The sequence below is a fragment of the Dermacentor variabilis genome, chromosome 10 (genome assembly GCF_050947875.1).
Source record: "Dermacentor variabilis isolate Ectoservices chromosome 10, ASM5094787v1, whole genome shotgun sequence".
In the NCBI taxonomy this organism is placed as follows: domain Eukaryota; kingdom Metazoa; phylum Arthropoda; class Arachnida; order Ixodida; family Ixodidae; genus Dermacentor; species Dermacentor variabilis.
Window position 1 is genome coordinate 43,965,437 of NC_134577.1, and position 20,504 is coordinate 43,985,940.

Sequence of the window (20,504 nt, forward strand, 5' to 3'; positions counted from 1 at the left end):
GAGCCTATAGGCAGCGGATGAGGTTCACCTTAACCGCAGCGTTAACGTCGCCGGGCTGTCATTCGATGTACGCGCCGTGCTAAGCAGTATCCGCCCTGGTCAGTAATTGGGGAAGGATATTTGTTAACGTACCTGAGGCGTAGTGCATAGTGACTAACCGGGGCAGAAAAAAAAAAGAAAAAAGAAACAGAAAACCGAGTAACCGAAGTAGGCCAAGTCGCATTTTGTAACACTTTCTTTCCCGATTCGTGGTTGGCTAATTTGACACGTGCCACCACACTTCCCGTCACTGAACGGCAGTTGTCGATGTCATGTTAGAAAATGAAGAGCAGCTATAGCGTTGGTGAGGCATAAGAGGGTGCGAGAGCAGAAGGCGGTTGTCACAGATTGTTTCCATGACATATATATATATATATATATATATATATATATATATATATATATATATATATATATATATATATATATATATATATATATATATATATTGATCATCAAATGCGTTTTTACTCAGAAATTACGTTGGTGTCAGGAATAGATGACTCAGTTTAGTTTTAGCCTTTTCCTCCAAAGGAAGCACCCTAACGTACGGAAAGGGCCGCGGAAACTGGGCGACGTCACGGAAAATGACGTCTTGCGGCCGTTGCGATAAAGCTGGGGACTTCCGCGCAATATTAGGTGCTTTAGCCTGGCGCACAGTCGAGCGCAAATTTTCGTGGACCGTAACAGATGCCGCTAAAAAGCCGCGAACATCATTGTAACTAATTAATACATCGTTGCGCCAAAAAAAGGAGAATAAAGACTTGGGAGGGAGAGTATACGAAACGACAGATTGAGCGCCGAGTTTGAAGACATGGTAGAAAAGGGGCCCACTGTACTAGAAATGTAGTTGAGTAGAACTTGTTGCTGGGCGAGTTGGTTGGGATCTAATGAATACATTGTTGCGCCGAAAAAAAAAAAGGAAAATAAAGACTTGGGAGGGAGAGTACGAGACGACAGATTGAGCGCTGATCTGCCGCGTCAGTCTGTCGTTTCGTACTCTCCCTCCCAAGTCTTTATTTTGTTTTTTGGGGGGGCAACAATGCATTCATTAGATACCAACCAACTCGCCCAGCAACAAGTTCTACTCATCATTGTAACGTTGGGATCTTCGCGCAACGTGCACGAATTTTCGTTACCGCAATATGGAGAGTTTTAGCTTCGTGCACCGTCGGCCGCAAATGTTTCTGTACTGTGACGTTGTCCAGTAAAAACCGTTAGTTATCACCGGAGGCACGTTTATTATTCGGAACGGACAGATGTACGGTATTTGTCCGCCAAGTTTAAATAAGGTGCTCGTATGAATTATAGGTTTGCCGGCTTACGACCGTGACAAAGTTGGTCGTTGCATTTTCCCGTCTCCCGTGGTTCATAAATTTTTTGTAGCCGACAGCACATCGTGCCTTGCTCTTGCCATATGCGCAATCGTGATGACGTGACCGGGCAGCTATAGCGCTTATGCGACCGAGCATGGACAAGATCAGGGACGTTGGTTTTCTGAACTGTTTACAAATTGACGTGTGATTGAGAGGCGTGAATGTGAATGCTCATTGTGTCTGGTTTTGTCGCTTTGCTTTGCTTTTTTTCCCCGTGGCTTTCCATACGCTTCATCGCGTGTGCGATATATGGATGACAGCCGGGTCTATGCGCGAATGCGACCTGCGCCGTTGACTAGCTTTGTTTAATAGTATATAGCTTGGCGCGTGCTATCCCTCACTTATATCTGTGGTGGGGAGGGGGGGGGGGGGCGACGCACACTGTCAGCTATGGTTGGAGCAGTTACATTTGTAAAATGATCACTTTGCGACTACCGCTCTGCGTTGGCAAATGAAAAGGTCAATTTGACACGTGAAATGATTTTGTGATTATAGAGAAGTACGCTGTAGTGGATGGTTCTTGATTAGTCTGGACCGTGTGTATGACCAGATGGGAATTCACACGTATGGGAGACAACCAAGGCTATGTCACATGGAAACGTCGCACAGATCACACGCACAAAGCGCTCGCCATTGTGTTCTTCTTTCCACGCAATCGCCATACAGTTCTCAACGTGCCAGTGCGCACCGTAGTTTTACGCTGTCTATAGTTGTCGGGACACTTTCAGCGGTGGATTTGTCCGTTGTCCGCCCGCGGGTACTAAGACAACCTTGCTCACCGGAGGGATTGGTATTCGAGCCGTCTCTATATTGGCTTGGCACCACTCGGTCGATCGCATTTCATCTCGCCACATCAGTGGCTGGCAATCATTGCCTTCCTTGTCAGTGTATACCTGTTTCCATCGCATGGCCAAACCATCCATTCTCAATCACTGAAGCCAATTGTGTAATCCTCAAATTTCTACGACGAAAAGCGCGTATATATGCTGTAAACCGACTTGCACCCTTAAGGATGCAAGTCGGTGTACAACTCACACCCTTTACAGATGTAAGCGCTATAGACTAATTTGCACCCTTGAGGGTGTTTTCCATGCACCGACGCTGCTGCAGCACGGGCGCGTTGAACCAACATGGCGGCGGGCATTGCCGCCTCGAATGACGAGACGTGGGGTCTAGCCAACTAGCGCGCGACAGAATATTTATCGAGTCCGCTTGGTATGGGGGGCGGCTATAGACATTTTCTTTGCTATTAGGTCCCAAAGATGGAGAGGGACAGTGTTGCTCGCTCCGCAGTTTCGAAGCACATAAGCCGTGTGTACCGTGTAATTAAGACCCACAAAAGAATAGCGTCTGGCATTGACTCTGCTAGCCTCTCTTTTAAAAACCTGTTTCTTCCTATGTACTTACAGCGTAAATTGAAACGCGAACACAAAACAACTGAGTGGGATTCCTGTTACGAGTAGTTACATGGAAGTTCGACGTGTGACTGCTCCGTAGCCGATTTCTAAGCATTTAGAGCAGTCCCAAGTGTGTACGTTCTGGAGTCTGAGTTAAGCCATTGTTACGGGAATGCAGGCGGAACTGGAAACGCTGTAACGCTTTGTATTAGTTTTTTTTTCCTTTTCGTGTTTGAACTTATGCTGATAGTAAAGAAATGTAGGATTTTTTAGCCCAAAAAAGCTTATTAATGTAGCAAACAAAGACCGAGTTTTTCTTTTTTCGAATATTGCGCCACAACCACGAAGATATAGTACAACATGGGGGATTTCATAGTGTTCTGGCGCACTTTGGCAACTCTTGTGATGAAAAACGGTCGCAGAAGTTTTTCAAGTTGAGCTTATGCTTTCTTTTCAACTATGCTGTAACCTTCACTCGCTAATAAACACCCAACTGTACAGCGTGTGGACTGTCAAAACCTTTGACGTCGCGAGCAGCTCCGTAGTTCCGAAATTTCACGCTGGTGTCGCCACGCTTTTATTATTTTTGAGTCTTGCTTGCCAAACCTCGGATCACAATAAGGATGACGGATCACAATATTTGGTACTCCGAAATGCCACTATGTCCTACCAGTCTAGGACAACCTGACATCTCTCTTTCGCCCCCCCCCCCCCCCCCCCCGCCTTTTAATCTCCTTTATAGCTCGGTATGACAGTTAATCCGAACGTTGCTCGCGGCTAGCGGAATGTCGTGTATCGGACGTGCAAGCGACTTCACGAGATAAGACACCGAGATACGAGATGTCAGTATTTGCCTTCTGTGTGGCGGAAGAGATTGGGGGGGGGGGGGGGAAGGGGGCAGTAGTAGAGTAGCCGAGAAAATTAGAGAACGTGGGTTCGATGCACTTCGCATTGCTGCTTTTTGGAATGGGCGAGCGAAAGAGGAAGGCCACGATCAACTTGTTTCTGATTGGCTACGCGCCTCTCTCTCTCTCTGTTTCTTTCTCTTCAACTTTGCAGCGGCATCGATGAGAGCGATCGCGGATCGACTTGGACACTCCCTTGGGTAAGTCGCTGTGGCCCTAGTTTTATTTTCATTGGAATGTGCCGTCGAATGCAAAATACCTTCGTAACGCGTGCTGCACCGATGGACACTTACACGAGGAGCACTAAATCACCACGCAATTCGATACGATGCTGGGAATGCTAAATTATTATTCTATTCGGCCTAAAAAAAATACTATTTGCGCACCGCTGTATAACCGAGTTTAAACCGGTAAAATATTTCTTTCAGGGTACACTTTTCATTAATTTGGCTGAGGGAAGTTTATTACAGGCGGATAAAATTTAATGCCGAAGTGTTTGCTCTCCTGAATCTTGCGTCGAAACTTCTTGCGCCTGTTGTACCTGCACGTCAGTGGGACGTCACTGATATATCCGAGCATATTCCCATATATATATATTACGCAGGAAAAGTTATCAAAAGGTACCAGGTTGCGAGTCATCGGTCTCTTCATATCGCGATGTAGTTCTTGTTTAGCGGTAAACAATTTGATCCGAGTAGCCGCTGTCAAAACCATGATGTCGGGGTCAACTGGTGCAAGAACTTCAAAGCGGCATCGCTGCCCGTCTTTTGTTCCTGCGTCTTTTTATAGCTCGCCAAGCTACTTGTCTCACTTAGGGTGTTTCTCCTTTCCTTTAAATTATTCTTTCGTTTATTTTATATTTCACGGAGGGAGGCGTAATTTACTGTTACATATCAACTCAATATCCCTCGTTAGTACGCGTCCTTTCAAGAATCTTCGCAAGGCCTAACGATCATATTTCTGACTGTAATAGGAGATCCCATAAAGATTGTACGGCTGTCAGCGCGAATAAATGCTTTAAAAAAAAAAAAGGTTGAGAGAAAGAGCTCAGCGCTAGACTTGCAACGCACACCCTTAACAAGGGTGTAAAATATTTTACTCTGTGCACACGGCGGAAGCGCAAATTGAGGAGAGAAAAAAAATTATAATAATATTTTAATAGACCGGTGATAAATCATCGTCCCGCGATAATTCTGGCGAGTGTGGCAACACGCACTCCCCGTGACGAATGCTCTGAATAGTATATACTGTCATTGCGGCAAAGAGTGTGGGTGTGTATAGGTACACTCTTATCAAAGATCACGCGAACTGAACAACCGATATGCACGAATCAGGTTGCTCGCTCGCTAAAAAACATTTGCTGACCTACCCACAACGCCGGTATGTACGCGCTAGGTTGTGTCGCAGCCAGGACGACACAAACACAGCGTTTAAAACAATGCAGACACTAGGAATTAACCGTGGCTAAACCGCTTGAGATGCCGAACACTTCGCGGCCGGTGTCACGTGACGTCGCTTCTTCACGGAGAGGTTCCAGCAGATGGCGTCAGGGTATGTTATGGAGTCGTGGATGCGCCCGGACTCTTTCCCACTTCACTGTGTCGTGCGGGTTAGCTCGTTCGCGCTTCAGCACACTGCTCACGAGTACGCAAACGGTTGTGGTGGGCTCGTTGCCAGCGAGCACGGTTTTCGGCCGCGCGTATGTAGTGGTTGTTTGGCCCGAAGAGTCGACCACGCACGGCGTGGAGCGGACGACTCACAAAGGACGAGCCGCGGCGAGCGCCGGGAAAAGAACTGACCGCTCGTGGCGCTCTCACGTGGTGTGGCGTAGAGTTACTGTATATGCCACCAAAGGTAGCATATACAGTAACTCTACGTAACTTTTGGTAGCATATACAGTAACTCTACGTAACTTTTGGTAGCATATACAGTAACTCTACGTAACTTTTGGTAGCATATACAGTAACTCTAGTGTGGCGTGCTTTAGTCGTATGCGTTTCCGAAAGCGCACCGCGGGCTGGCCGCTTTGAGAGCGCAATCATTTACGGCGGAAGCGCCCCCCCCCCCCCCCTTCGTCGGGCCTCCAAAGAGCGTTTTAACGGCGAGCACTTAATGGTCTCTCTCTCTCTCTCTCTCTCTCTCTCTCTCTCTCTCTCTCTCTGCGTAGCGCCAGCCGGCAAACCTCGTGCTCGGCGGGGGTCCGAACTCTTCTACCCCTCGATGCTTGGGTCCCAGAAGTTGTTTCGCTTCCACTCGCCAGAGGTCACTTCCCGTGCGCTTGCTCTCTGTAGCTCACCGGAGCGGAAGTCGAAATGGATTCCCCGCACGACATCGCGGGGGCACGCTTTTACGGCGTCGCGGTGGCCTTTCTGCATAATGAACGATGTGGCATGTATGGGTGTACATGCACGATACACTCGCACGTGGCAGCGAATACGAATGGCCCTCGACTGCGCGTTCGGATTCTCCTTGTGCGACGTCTTGGCATGCGGAGAGCAAACTTCTGCGCTGCGGGCTAATGGATTACGAGGAGCACGCTGCCCGGCTATGGCCTGTCGAGAGCGTGTTCGGCTCGAACCCCCATAGTTCTTGAAAGAGGCGGTATCAGTGTTACTGGCGCAAAGCCAACGTTGTGAAACGCTTGCTAGCTGCCATAGAAACAGCCTTGCGTGCTGCAAGGAATGCAGCCGCTCTAAGCCTATATGTACAAGTGCATCGTTCCTTGTATACCTGGCGCGTTATATGGGTCGTTACGCTGCGTATACTCCGGTCGAATGGGATGGGATACGAATGTGCACAGTGTGGAAAACGATGGTAGCAATATTGCGCAGCGAGCTTCGTTTTTTTTTTTTTTGCGCAATTAGCTATATAGGGCGCGTATTCGACTGCGTGACTTGCGGTTTTTTTGCCCTATCTGCTCAGAAGCGAAGGGAGGGGCGAGAGCCGCGAACCCCGCCCTCCGAGTTCTGGACGCCTTGTCGACGACACCGTGTCTGATCGCCAGGTGGTATCTCGACTTTGTGAGTCGAATAACTTGTACGCCCCGACCACTCCCACAACGTTAGTGTACGATTCCTTGCTAGGCCTTTCCGTGATTCGGAATTCCCACGTGATCATTTAGCTCGCGTGACGTCAGGTAAGGGGGAATCTTCACTGTACCTGCGCGATTCCTGTGCTTTGTGCACAGCCTTTGTTCTTGGCGCATTATAGTCTGCACGGCTGCTGCGCCATAAAAGTCCCAAATCATCATCATCATGTACAGCCTTCGCGTGTACTCAGCTTCGGCGTCACTTACTCAGCCGGAGAGAAAGTGCTGCAGCCGTTTCGAACGCAGTGAGAGTGTAATGCGTGTCATTGCATGCGAGGTTGGCGCCCGGTGCCAATTCCGACTTGAACTATTTCGTTCGCTAAGGCTCGGAAAAAGACGTGTTAAACGGAGATTTCGAAGTGCTCCTGCATTTCCGAAGAACGCAGTGACAGATTGCACAATGCCTCAGGAAGATGTTTACTTCTTCTTTCATCGCAAACCGTAAAATTTAAGGACAGATTCCTCGCACTGCAGCATGTGAGTTCCTAAAAAAATTTTATTGGAACAATTCTGAGAACGCTGTTCTTCCCGTTGTCTTCTTCCTCTTTCTTTTATTCAGAAGACTGAAAAAAAAGAGGCGTGATAAGGGGAGGTTTTCGCTTAGCTTGCGTTTTGTATCTTCTAGCGTGCCAGACCGGTATGTGGCGACTGCGCTTATGTTCTATAATCACTCTGTCAGTGGCACCTGGCTCTTGCGCACGCTGGTTATTAATTTGGAAATTGAACTGTGCCGTCGACGTAATACGTAGGAATGATATCCGCGTAGAATCGCCAAAAGGAAAGGGGAAAAAAAAAGAAAGAGCTGTGCTTGTTAAATTAAACGCTAGCGGTGTGATTGAACGCGATCGATTTTTCTGGCTTTCTCGTTTAGTGACAAAGGCAGTTTAAGAAAAAAGAATAGGAAGCCATCAGACGATCCGCTTGGTTATCTTTTAGTAGTGCTCCTCTGTGTGCTACCGTATTACCTAAAAGAAGTGTCTCGGTGCATGCTCCGGCAAGGAAGATATACGGCTGCGCTCCTGTACAGCTAAAAATAATATTGCTTTACGTGCTCTCCTAACGAAAATATCCCGTAACGTAACAGGTAAAAAGTATACGTTCCTCTGTGTGCTCGCGTATATACGCTACTTGTAGCATTGTTCCTATGCATGCCACACTAAGTGAGCACATATGGAAGCATATCGACTTCCGACACACACACACACACACACACACACACACACACACACACACACACACACACACACACACACACACACACACACACACACACACACACACACACACACACACACACACACACACACACACACACACACACACACACACACACACACACACACACACACACACACACACACACACACACACACACACACACACACACACACACACACACACACACACACACACACACACACACACACACACACACACACACACACACACACACACACACACACACACACACACACACACACACACACACACACACACACACACACACACACACACACACACACACACACACACACACACACACACACACACACACACACACACACACACACACACACACACACACACACACACACACACACACACACACACACACACACACACACACACACACACACACACACACACACACACACACACACACACACACACACACACACACACACACACACACACACACACACACACACACACACACACACACACACACACACACACACACACACACACACACACACACACACACACACACACACACACACACACACACACACACACACACACACACACACACACACACACACACACACACACACACACACACACACACACACACACACACACACACACACACACACACACACACACACACACACACACACACACACACACACACACACACACACACACACACACACACACACACACACACATATGGTGTTTGAGCTAACTTTAGCCAGAAATTAAACATATGCTGATGTACTCTAAGACGACACGACCAAATGCACGTTGCTCGCTTTTGTACGTAGCGTGTCGCGCGATTTTTTTATTTTGCCTAATTAACCAATTAGTCAATATTAATTAACCAATATCTGAAGCAACGAAGCTAGAAAAAAATTCCTAGTTAGAAAGTTGCAGAGCGGTTTGCAAAATGTCCGAATAAAATGTTTCTGTATTTCTGTCTATTAAATATTAGTGTTTTTCAGCTTACTGCGAATGCCCGCGAAAAAAAAAAAAAAAAAGAACACTACGTGACATGCCCGCTTGCGCGTCGTGATCGCTGTTCGCAAGCCCGTGCCCCTTGCTATTGAGAAGCTGGCTTTTCCGCAATGTTTCAACGTTTAATGGCTAACTGTGCTTTACAGGCAAAATTTCGCTAGCAGCACGAAATCGCATAATTCAGCACAAAATCGTCCTAATATTGTTAGGTTGGACAGAAACAAATGCTAGGAACCGTTCCAGCACAGTCAGCAATATATTCGATTTGATTGGAATATTCGTATCCAACCGAATATTCGGACATTTTCGAATATCTATTTCTCGAATCGAATACGAATATTAAATATATAATATTCGATAACTTAGTGCTACAAAGGAAACCCATACGGTTTCCTCGAAAGAAAAGCTTCGCAGTTGAAGAAAAATTCGTCCTGCTCCGGGACTCGAACACGGGACCACCGCCTTTCGTGGCAGCCGCTCTACCATCTGAGCTAACCAGGCGCCTAGCAGATGGCAGGCGAAGTCGAATTTATCAACAACTCAGATGCAAAGGCAAGAGTTTGACGTAATATTTCTGTGGAAACCTGCAAGGTGGAGAGAAGTAATTAATGAAGGGAAAGTGAGACATCCACTCAAACGTAGCTAAGTGCTACAAAGAAAACCCATGTGCGGGTTCCTCGAAAGAAAAGCTTCGTAGTTTAAGAAAAATTCGTCCTTGTGGAAGTCTCACTTTCCCTTTGTTAATTACTTCGCTCCACCTTGCGGGTTTCCGCAGAAGTATTACGTCTATATTCGATAACATTTGAACGTTTCCAATATTCGCACACCCCTAATATATATATATATATATATATATATATATATATATATATATATATATATATATATATATTAGGGGGCGTTCCCCTACGGTAAGAATTAAAAAATTAAGCAGAGTGAACTCCAGTTGACATAGATCTCACTGTTGAGGTGTCTGTTGTGATAGCCAGTGGCCCAAGTTAGCGTCAAAGAGGTTCATTGAAGAGCGGCACATTCGCGGGAACGGCCCGCATTTTTAAACTGCACTGTATTCGGGATGGGCCACGAATACGGCCACGCACCCGTCACCGAAACCTGGATTGAACTCGTCGAGATTGCTTCGCCTTAAAACACACACACACGCAGGCCCTGATCGGACGCCAGGTGGCGACATGCTGCTCAACGACGTCATTGGCCGCGTTCAGCAAGCTTGCTTGAACTCGTCAGTAATTATCCGCATTAAAACAAACATACGCGGGGCACTGCGATCGTACGCCAGCGCGGTGTCGACGACACCGTATCTGCTCGTCACGTGATATCGCTGCTTGTCGATCGTTTCTTTACCACGTTCATGCCATTTGAAGCCTATCCAAATGGGTTCTATTGTTTCGCGCTTTGTTACAAAATTTTGCGTTGCTCGATGTCATGTAATATTAATCGATTTACTTGAACTCTTCGTGCATGACTGACCGTCATCCTGCTGTTTTGCCAACTGTAACGGGGTCGCGACCTCGTCAAGCTGCTCAAGCTTTTAGACCCGTACTCCTCCCATCCAAAGGAAATAAAATTGATTGATTGATTGATTGATTGATTGATTGATTGATTGATTGATTGATTGATTGATTGATTGATTGATTGATTGATTGATTGATTGATTGATTGATCGATCGATCACACTGCAGCAGCTTTCAACGCAACCTTACCAAAATAAGCGAACAAATAAACCCCGCCCGACTCGGCCGCTCACCGCGCTCGCGCGCCCAGGGCTAGCTGATCGGACGGTGGGTGGCGGCATGCTGCTCAACGGCGTCATTGGCCGCGGGGTGTCCTCCTCCTCGTCCGGCGGCGCGGTGGCGGGCGGCAAGACGTCCCTGCTCGAGCACCGCGTCACGCTGCTCGCGTCGTTCGCGCTGCTCACCTACTTCCTGTGGATGGACGTGGCCCTCTACCACCGCATACAGAGCCTGCAGCTGGCCGGACCGACGCCCGCGCCGGCGCCGTCCCGGCTGTTCTCGCCCTTCACGGGCCTCTCGGTCAAGATGATGATGCTCGACCAGGTCAACAACTACGTCCACGCGCCGCTCGCCAACCTCTTCGACCGGGTGAGCGCGCGTGTGCGCGAACTTTGCCTGCTAGAGAAAGAAAAGAAGGAAAAAGGACGAGGCCGCCTCGCTATACCGTAGAATAATTTAGGCCCTTGAAAGTGAATGAGGGTTTAAATCGATCTACAACTCGCACCCTTACACCCTTATTCACTTTTAAGGGTGCAAGTTGCTTTACGATGTGCAGTGCCGCCAGTCAAGCACGCTCTTTCTGTCCCTCTCGATCTTCCTTCTACCGCTTATCCTTTGCTTCGCAGACATTGTCGGATATGCGCCAGCTAGACCGAAATCTTAGTAATACTTTATTAAAAGCGCATAGACTGTTTTCGGTTGCCGTCGTATATAGCTCTCTTGCCGAGCACAAGACCGTGTAGCTGTTGCGGCGGCCGCATTCATAATAGCCACTATATAGGTGCTAACGATTTGGTGCCGGTGCCGGTGCCGACGCTTTATGTGCCACCAGCTAAGTCGCACTGCACTGAGCGTGTCGTTTGAATAATGGCCTCACGCGCTCTGGCTGACCTCAGCGTCGCGAGAGGGCGCCACCGGCGCTGCTGTTGACGCCTACGTCTCCGGCATTTCGGTACTCCCTGTAAAATGGTAGTGCGTATACGCGGACAGGCTAAACTCCCTAACATCCCTTTACCGACCTCCGCACGAATCGTTGTTTACTTGCACGTCCCTCGGAAAGCAACTCCATTTTTACTCCTTCCATCCTTCGCGCGCCACATCTCGCCGCGCGGAGAAGCAAAACATCGCCTCTTCGTTTTTCTTCCCTTCTTTCTTTTTTCTTTTTGACGTCGCGATAACCGAAACGAGCTCGGATGAAACGATACGCGAGCCCTCGCCTCGCCGTACATCCTCGAGGGATTGGAATGACCCCCTCTCGTCGCAGGTGACCCGATTCACGGAGGTGTTCTACTTCATCACGCCCAACATGATCAGCGTGGCGGGCGTGGTGAGCGCGCTGGCTGCCGCCAAGGTGGTGACGGCCGAGAGTCTGGCCATGCAGCGGCTCGCCGTGCTCCTCATGACGCTGCGAACCTTCCTGGACGCCTTCGACGGACAGGTGCGTGCGTGTGCGTGCGTGTGTGTATCTCGTTGCCCTTTGCCCCAGTTTCATCTTCCTTGGCTTTCTTCTTAGTTGCCACATATCTTATGGTTATGCGAAGTTCGCATTGCAAGATGACCACGGTGTTGAGCCTTCTTTGGCCGCCTATACGGCAGCGGGAAGACAGGGAGCGCCGGCGACTCTCTTTTTTGTGGGGGCACCTAACTGGTTGCGCCACTTTATTGTTTAGAATGTGGAGTCTAATGTGGAACATATAGTTACGCCCTCGTAAGGGAGTTCTCTTGATATACTGTGAGTGTGATCGACTGCGTCCGGCTTATCCGCTTGGATAAAACATTTTCTCAACTACGTATAGTCACCACGAATATATTCTTGCAATCGCACCGCCATAATACGTCGCCACGAGCGCTTTCTGCTGCTCGCGTCTGCCTTTCGAAAAGTTCGAGAACGCCCGCCATGTTCGACGGTATGCTGAGGAGTAGTGTTCGTAGGATATTTTATCCGTGGCTGGAATTTGTCGATTGTAGGGAAGTAAGGTGCGGTAGATGCCCGTTGTTGGGCTATGTTTGTATTAATTCTGACTTGATTCGCCATCATTGTCAACATTAACAGCATCTTAATCAATCGCTGCAGAAGCGGCACACTAATTCTCGTGCAGTAGAGGACGAAGGCTGCGATCTCCGATTGCCCTTGTCTTGTGTTAACCAACATCATCATACGCCTGCGCTTTCATAATCTCATCATGTATATTACCTAATTCCTGATTTCACCGCCTAATACTTATGGTTAATGAGCGCAGTTATGGAATGAGCGCAGTTAAAAATGAAATTAGAAGACGAGGACTGTGGTAAAAAAAAGTGCACAGGTGACAAGTCTACTAGGAGCAGCTACGCTATGTTTCCTCATGCCGGCTGCCGAAGAGTAAACAGAGCAAGCGTCTCCGGCACAAGATTGTCATGCTACAGTGCCTCTTTCCGAAGCTCTAAAACTGTCTTGGTTAGATTAGGTAAGGTTACGAGCCTCCGTGGATCGCGCAGGTTGCCCGTTCCCGCATGGGCATCGTGCGGCTCATGTCCATGCGCCAGACGTCGGGCTACATGGTGGACGGCGTGGCCGACACCATTGGCTTCACCGCCTTCCTGGTCGGCTGCTTCCTGCACCTGCGCCGCCGGCTGCTCTCGTCCAAGCACTACCTGCCCATGGTGCAGGTCGAGGCCGTCGACAAGTCCCTGCCCAACGGTAGGCGGCGCATTGGCGCGCACGCTGCTTCGACCACGCGGTGTGTAGTCGGAGCTCGTTATGACGAAACGGGATGTAACGAAATAAGTGAAATTCCTCTTGAAACCCCATAGATGTTCATATTGCAGTGCATTCAGTAATGGATATAACGAGGTGATTGCGGCTTTCCTTCAACTTCGTTATAACGAGGTTTTACTGTACACCGACAAGTTGACAACAAAGCGAAAGCATCTTGCCGCCGCGGCCTAGCCGGTTATGGCGTTTAGAAGTTCTGAAAGCTGTGCTAGATGTTACGGGTTTATTTCTAAAGTATCATTCCTGGTGTAATGGTGTCACATAACATAAACGGTGTAAAAAAAAAAAAGAGATTGGCAGTTTCGCCCGAAGCATGAAGCTCCGACAGCAACAGCGACGTTTAACAGTGCGCTTGGACTCGTCGGGTTGGTGTTCTAACTGTAGGGGGGTGCCACGTGTTGATGCGGCGTAGCACGCAAATCAACTGCTGCAGGGCAGGTGAAACAGCCCCCTGGAAGCTACCAGGCGTCTCACAACGCTCGCGTGAAGAGGAGCGCCGCCAAGAGGCGTTGCCGGCATCTCACCTCGTTGGATGCACGAGAGGAGACCGACGGGAAATGTGCAGAGACTCGGCTTATTTCGCGTGTTTTCTGGTCATTCAAGCCTGGCTGAAACGCGAGTCTGGTGGTGACTTATTACCACGTGTTATACTGTATATTATATCTGTAAAGCTTTATTTAGGAGTAGGCGCTCATATCCATTCTGTCTGCTTAATTAGTTTTTTTTTTATTATTATTTTCTGTGGCGCCGTTACACCGAGAATGGCTGCGGTGTTCTGCCGCTGAGCGCCATGTCACAGGTTCGATTCTCAACGGCGACGGTCCCATTCCTTTGTGGGTGCATGCAAAAAACGCTCAGACCGCCCAGCTTTGAATGCGTGCTTATGCTTTAAACAATGCCCGATGGTCAACACTGACTCGGCGCCCTATTTTGCGGCATATCTCATAGCCAGAATGTGTGCATAACCTTACCTAGCTCTTTATTATGCTGGGTGCATGGAAGCATTTAAGTACACTCTGAAAGCATTTGACACCCTTTGTGGCCTGTCTTTGTCCCACAGCAATAACCGTCGTCTTGCTTGCATTTACTTTCTTGAAAACTCGGCGCTTGCTACTTTCATAGCTGTCAAGATTGCCATGTCACGCCTACTGCGCTCATACCGTTAGTAACATGAAAGTACTGGGTCCACAACGTTAAATAAAATAACTGCACGCAAGACAGATGGCGATTATTGTTGCGGGCAAAGATACGGCCCGAAGGAGATATATTCCAAATAAGTAATTCTGCGCACCTACCGTATACTTGCACGCGTACAACTCGACCTTTTATTCCCTTTCTTAATTTTATTCATTTTAATTCCAAGCTGGCAAAGCGCATTGCGTTGTATTCGAAACCATTCTTTGTATTTGAACCGATTTTCGTTTCCCGCACATACCGCACCTCGCCACAGCACTTTACCACTTCAATAAGCGGTAAACTCGGCCACCGGGTGACTGAGCCATACTGGAAAACCAGCTTCTGGGTGTTCAAGAGCGAACGCTGATAGATATGCGCACGCGCGCGAATTGAGGCACGATTCACTAGCGAACAAAGCTGCTAGGAATGAAATAGGTGTCACTAGCATTTTTTTTCCTTTGCTTCGCTCAATAGAAATAGCTGATGCCTTAGGGCAGCTCCGCCGCCGCGATGCGTATTCGCAAAGCTTCAATCGCCACGAGCGCGCAACCTCCTAGGCGCCGCGTGAGCGCCCGGACCCGCTATGCCTCGAGGCATATAATCGCCAAGCGCCACAGTTTTATAAGCGTAGCGACCGCATCGCCGTAGGAGATTGCACATCGCGTCATACGAGGGCGTTCTGGTTGCATCCTTGGTCGTTAATGCCACGTCACTGGCTAAGCTGTTCTGCTGCTCAGCACGAGGTCGCGGGGTTCGATTCCCGGCCGCGGCGACTGCATTATTGATGGTGGCGAAATGAAAAGAAAGTAATACTAATAATATGGGTGCTTTGTAAAGAATCTCGGGTGCTTAAACCTTCAGGGCCCCCTCCACTACGCGGCGTTTCTAGTGACCCTATAGTGCGTTGCTTTGGGACGTTTAACACCACGAATCAATCAGTATAGCATCATAATATTCGAAGCGCAGTTAAAAGCAACTGTAAATAAGTTTAGAACCGGTAAGCATTCTTCAAAACGTCGCCTTCATTTATTTGGTGGGACAGGCAGGATTATACTAATGGAAAAAATAAAGGTCAGAGCTTGTTCCTTTCTCTCTCTCTCTGATTTGTTTTAAAATTTCGCGCGAAAATCGGAGCGCCCCAACGTCAGTGTCGGTGTTACGACATGAATTTCAATTTATTTTCGAATGTTTGGCTTATTTGTGTGCACTGAATGTGGTGTAGTTCCTTATATTTTATTGACAAAATGTTAATCAGTATCGAGAAGACTCTGTCTAAATTCATGACGTCACGGGCCAGACAGTGCAGAAATTTTGAAATGGCGTTGCCAGCTCTTTTTATTTTTTTTTTTCCTTTACGGGTTTACAAACTCTCCGTATGTGAAGAGACTGACGTGTTCGGTGTCCCAGAAACGTAATTTACATATTCAAGTGTTAGCTCAGTGTTCCCTTTTAGTCCGCCTTTAATATCTTTATTTCCTGAGTTGTTTTTAGTCACGGAAGCACAGTTAGTGTCCAACGATCATGGAACTAGATTTCGGAAATCAATAGCGGTTGGCTTTACTGGTTCATGTGTCTCACTCCACAGGTGGTTCATCTTTCTCCGTGGTCCAGCACCCGGTAAAGAAGGTCATGGTTGTGGTGCTCTGCTTTGGTGCCCAGATGGCCATCAGCTGCTTCTTCTGGGACCGCTATATCAACGAATACCACATACTCCTGGAGACGCCCGGCTCCAGGAAAGAGGTGCGTCATCAATGCAAAGGAATAACGAAGCTGGGAGAGGGAGAACCGGAGCCACTGCTCAGTTTTGTCGGTGCAGAGATTCTGGAGTCTCTCAGACTTCGGAGGGGGGGGGGGGAGAGGGGATCCGCGAATGGCACTGTGGACAAGCTCTGTCCTCTTGCCTCTCCCCTATCCTGTCTTTGGTGGGCTATTGAAATATGTTTATTGAAACAATTCTCCACTCTCGTCGTGTGCAGGGCCAATTTTTAGAGTATCTGCACATGCTAGAGGTTTAGGGGTCGAAACTTCGGAGATAGAGTACATAGCCTGTTGTATATATTGGTGAGTTCCTTAAAAAGTGTCTGGTGAAATCCTAAAGCCTGTGATCAACCAAGTTGCAAGGGAACTTGGAAATACGGGTGTGCACACTTGGTATTGAAGAGCCTTTGGCGTCATATCCCATTCAGGGTGTTGCCAGAGATTATAATGATAAAGTATTTATGAAGAATACTTACAATCACGAGAGTTGAAGTGTCATGGTGAAGCTTTGCAAGAGTTCTGTAGACCCAATGTAAATGCGCGAAATACCAGTGAATATAATGAGATGAAATTATGAACCTTGTAATCGGATTAACAAAGCTGCAAGCTTAGAAGCGTTTAATTAGAGTTGCAAATTCTCACTGACCTTTTGCCCGACGCTCTTCTTCACGTATGTATACAAGGAGTTTCTATATATAGATTTCCCAATAGATGTTCTTTGCACGACACCTGCCAACCTACCCAAGCCTTCTCATGTGACAGTACACACACACACACACACACACACACACACACACACACACACACACACACACACACACACACACACACACACACACACACGCACGCACGCACGCATGCGCACACACGCACACACACGCACACACACACACACATTGCCATAAATAAGTGGCTTCATAGACTTGGTGCGGCCAAGTAAGGGTGACAGATCAACCCCCAGCATTCAGTGTGACTGCCACTGGTACTAGCTATTCTTACAAATGTCTGTCCCTTTCCCCATACCCTCTGCTCATTTGACTTGCAACTCTTCCACCAGGTTGGTTGTAGACCTCATCTCCAAATCAACAAATAGAAGAGATTGCTAGTCAGTAGAGTGCACAGGGTAGGAGTGTATTAACTGTCAAGTGTATTCAGCACCACAGAGTTATCCGTCTCTTGTGCTCTGTTGATCTTGGTAAAGCGCAGGGACATGCTGTAGCTTCTACACTTAAAAGGCATACTATGTGTGACACAGCAAAGTACTTTGTTGAGGTGCCAGTGCCTGAAGAATGACAAAGTATTTCTTCTTTCAGCGTTTATCAGAGGTAAGTTATACAGCGTTATGCGTAAGTAAACAACACTGGCTTGTAACTCTGCAACAAGGAGCTGAGTTTATTTTGTTTTAACAAGAAACCTTATTTCGCACTTTTTCTTACTGCTAGTTAGCAACTGATGGTTATTCAAAGCAGAATACACCAGTTCTCCCATGCTTAAAAAAAGCCAGGCGGTGTCACGCATGGTCACTTGTTAAGAGGGAGGGCACCTGGAAATGCCCGGTGTTGGCGGCTTCCTTTTTGCCACGAAATGGCTCAGCAGCTGTACATCTCAGTCATTTGCATTAGGCAAAACTCTTCATATTTGTCTCTTCGTGTTTCATACTTGTCATCCTGTTACTTGCTGGTGACGCATCAGTATAATTGAAAACCCCACAGTTGTATTCAAGCATGCTGAGGGTGCTATTCTGGATACTCAAATTTTGCTACTTTGTCCAACTCCGCCTTCTTTGCATTCTTAGCCAATCAGAGGCATTGGTGAAACCACAGGGACCACCTCCACTCCCTGTTCCCCCTTGGTGCCACTCCTGGTCGGAGAAAATGTAGCCAGGTAATTCTGAACCAATCAGAGCTTACAAGATGGCATATTTAACAAAATGGGAGAATTTGACAGTGTTTGGAATAGCACCCATGAAATTTTAAGCAGAGCTTTCCATTCATTGTGTGCTACTGCTGACTTAGGTATTAGCCAATCAATGTGCCCTGGAAATCACATGCCCCAAAGGTGATAGATTGGGAATAGTGCCCCAAGGTGTCCACCTCAAGGGAGACAGTTGCGGTGTCTGCTGCAGGGAATTCTCCCCCATTAACTCTTAACTTTATTAAACACTGTACGATGCGCCATGCATCTGATTTGTGGTTTCTTCAATCGCCGTCTTCAGAGAGAGAGAGAGAAAGAAAAAAAAGCTCTGCTGCTTTTCTTTGTTGTCGTTCTTTTTTGGCTTACAGGTTGCTCAAACAGAGGTGCTGCGTTCTTCCATGATGTGGATCATTATGTGGTTCTGGCGCATCGCCAATGCTCACGCACTCATGCAAATGTTCCTCTTTGCAATCTTCATTAATCGTATGTGGGTGAGTGTCATATACCAAAGGAAATTATAAGCGCTGATAGGGCTCATTATGTGTTTGCAATCCTTCAATTTGCAAGCTCGTTGAAACTGATGTCACGCACAAAGCTCCTGGTTCAGACCATGCTTGGTAGGGGTGTGCGTCATATCTCACTGACTCCTTAAGTGCCTTTTGCACGCATTCTCGCATGCCAACTCACGGGCACAAATGCCACTTGGGAAACACTGTACCATGTCTGTTTAACTGTAATGAGTACGCTGTGAATCGGAGGGACTTTTGACGGTTGAGAAGATAATATTAAGATAGTAATGCCACTAATGGACAGCGAGATAACCTTAAAGATGCACCTACGACCTCTTCAAATTGCTGGCTGTCCTGGTTTCACACCATAATGATTCTGGGCTGCTGCTGGTTTCTTGAGCTGCGAAAAGCTACATCCTGACATCATGTATAGTTGTCTGTCAGCATAGCATATCACCACATGCTTAGTATTTATTATTTTTAATGTAGAAAAATGGAAAGTTTAGGCCTCTCCAGGGTTGTCTTTAGGGTGACACACTGTGCATATTTCCAATGATTTTCCAATGAACACTGCGATGAACCCACGGCATGCCTGTATCCACTCGGAAGCATCATGCATGATAAAGAGAGAGGGACTTATTGTATGGGAAAAGCTTAAATGTTGGGCTGAACTAGTGTTGCGCGGACAGCTAACCAACATTGGGGCAAGTTGCCTTTAGGATAAGGGAACAAAAGAAATTTAGAGCAAGGAACTAAAGTGCCGCAAATCTAGTTCGCTCCTCCAAAATCAACTAACAGTGCACAAGAAATATAGCGAGTGCAAGAGGTACTGGGATTGATGCCCAGCACCTCGACGAGATTATTACACAAGTGAAGTACTAATTATGCACAAGTCTATTTACAAGGTGTATTTACAAAATGAATTGTAACTAACCAATCTAGCTGATAGCTTGCATGCATGTCCATTCATTGTCTTTGTCACGATGACTTTCCAGACTTCTTAAATGAATGCACATATTAATATTCTTGTGATGAATATCAGATGTAACAAAGGTATCTTCATGTTGGATTCACCTTCATTATAGCAAGGTTTGACTGCACTGTTTTGTTTTTTACTATATATTCAAAATCATTATTTTACTAGCGCATATTTTAGCTTCCTCGGTGAAAACTTGGTGATACTTTTGTGTGAATCTTACAGGAGTTCCTGTTGTGGATTCAATACATTGGATTTGCAGTGCTTGGGACTCTGGTGGTCTTCACAGAATTTCATCTGAGGACTGTAAGTACACCAGTGGGATTGATAAAAGAAGGCTCTGGTTTGTCATAGGAAATATGATTTGACAACATGATGTGATTCATGCATTCAGCTTTTGTTACTGTTATAGGAGGCTTTATTTCTGTAGTACCTTACAGCTCAAATCTGCATTTACTTAACAATACTAGCAATGTTACAATTACTCTATTACAACATAAATAATGACTTACTAAATATAACAGTATAACCTTAGCAGCCCTTAAAAAATATACCTCCTGCAATATAGTTTACTGATATGGCATCTTTTTTTCCCCTTGTCTTTTAAAAATATGGTGACAAT

The 20,504-nt window shown here is 47.1% G+C and overlaps 1 protein-coding gene across 5 annotated transcripts in view; it reads left to right on the top strand.

Annotated features, from left to right (window-relative positions):
- Cpes (Ceramide phosphoethanolamine synthase) overlaps window positions 1-20,504 on the top strand; it is a 73,412-nt gene that overhangs the window by 49,561 nt on the left and 3,347 nt on the right. For 4 of the 5 annotated variants that reach the window (XM_075672537.1, XM_075672541.1, XM_075672539.1 and 1 more), the window contains exons 2-8: window positions 3,872-3,917; window positions 10,826-11,163; window positions 12,059-12,232; window positions 13,273-13,474; window positions 16,311-16,465; window positions 18,766-18,888; window positions 20,108-20,188. In XM_075672537.1, the coding sequence (XP_075528652.1) occupies window positions 10,855-11,163; window positions 12,059-12,232; window positions 13,273-13,474; window positions 16,311-16,465; window positions 18,766-18,888; window positions 20,108-20,188 (1,044 nt within the window). In that variant the 5' untranslated portion in view covers window positions 3,872-3,917; window positions 10,826-10,854. The remainder of the gene's footprint in view (window positions 1-3,871; window positions 3,918-10,825; window positions 11,164-12,058; window positions 12,233-13,272; window positions 13,475-16,310; window positions 16,466-18,765; window positions 18,889-20,107; window positions 20,189-20,504) is intronic. The other variant, XM_075672542.1, reaches the window with a different exon arrangement.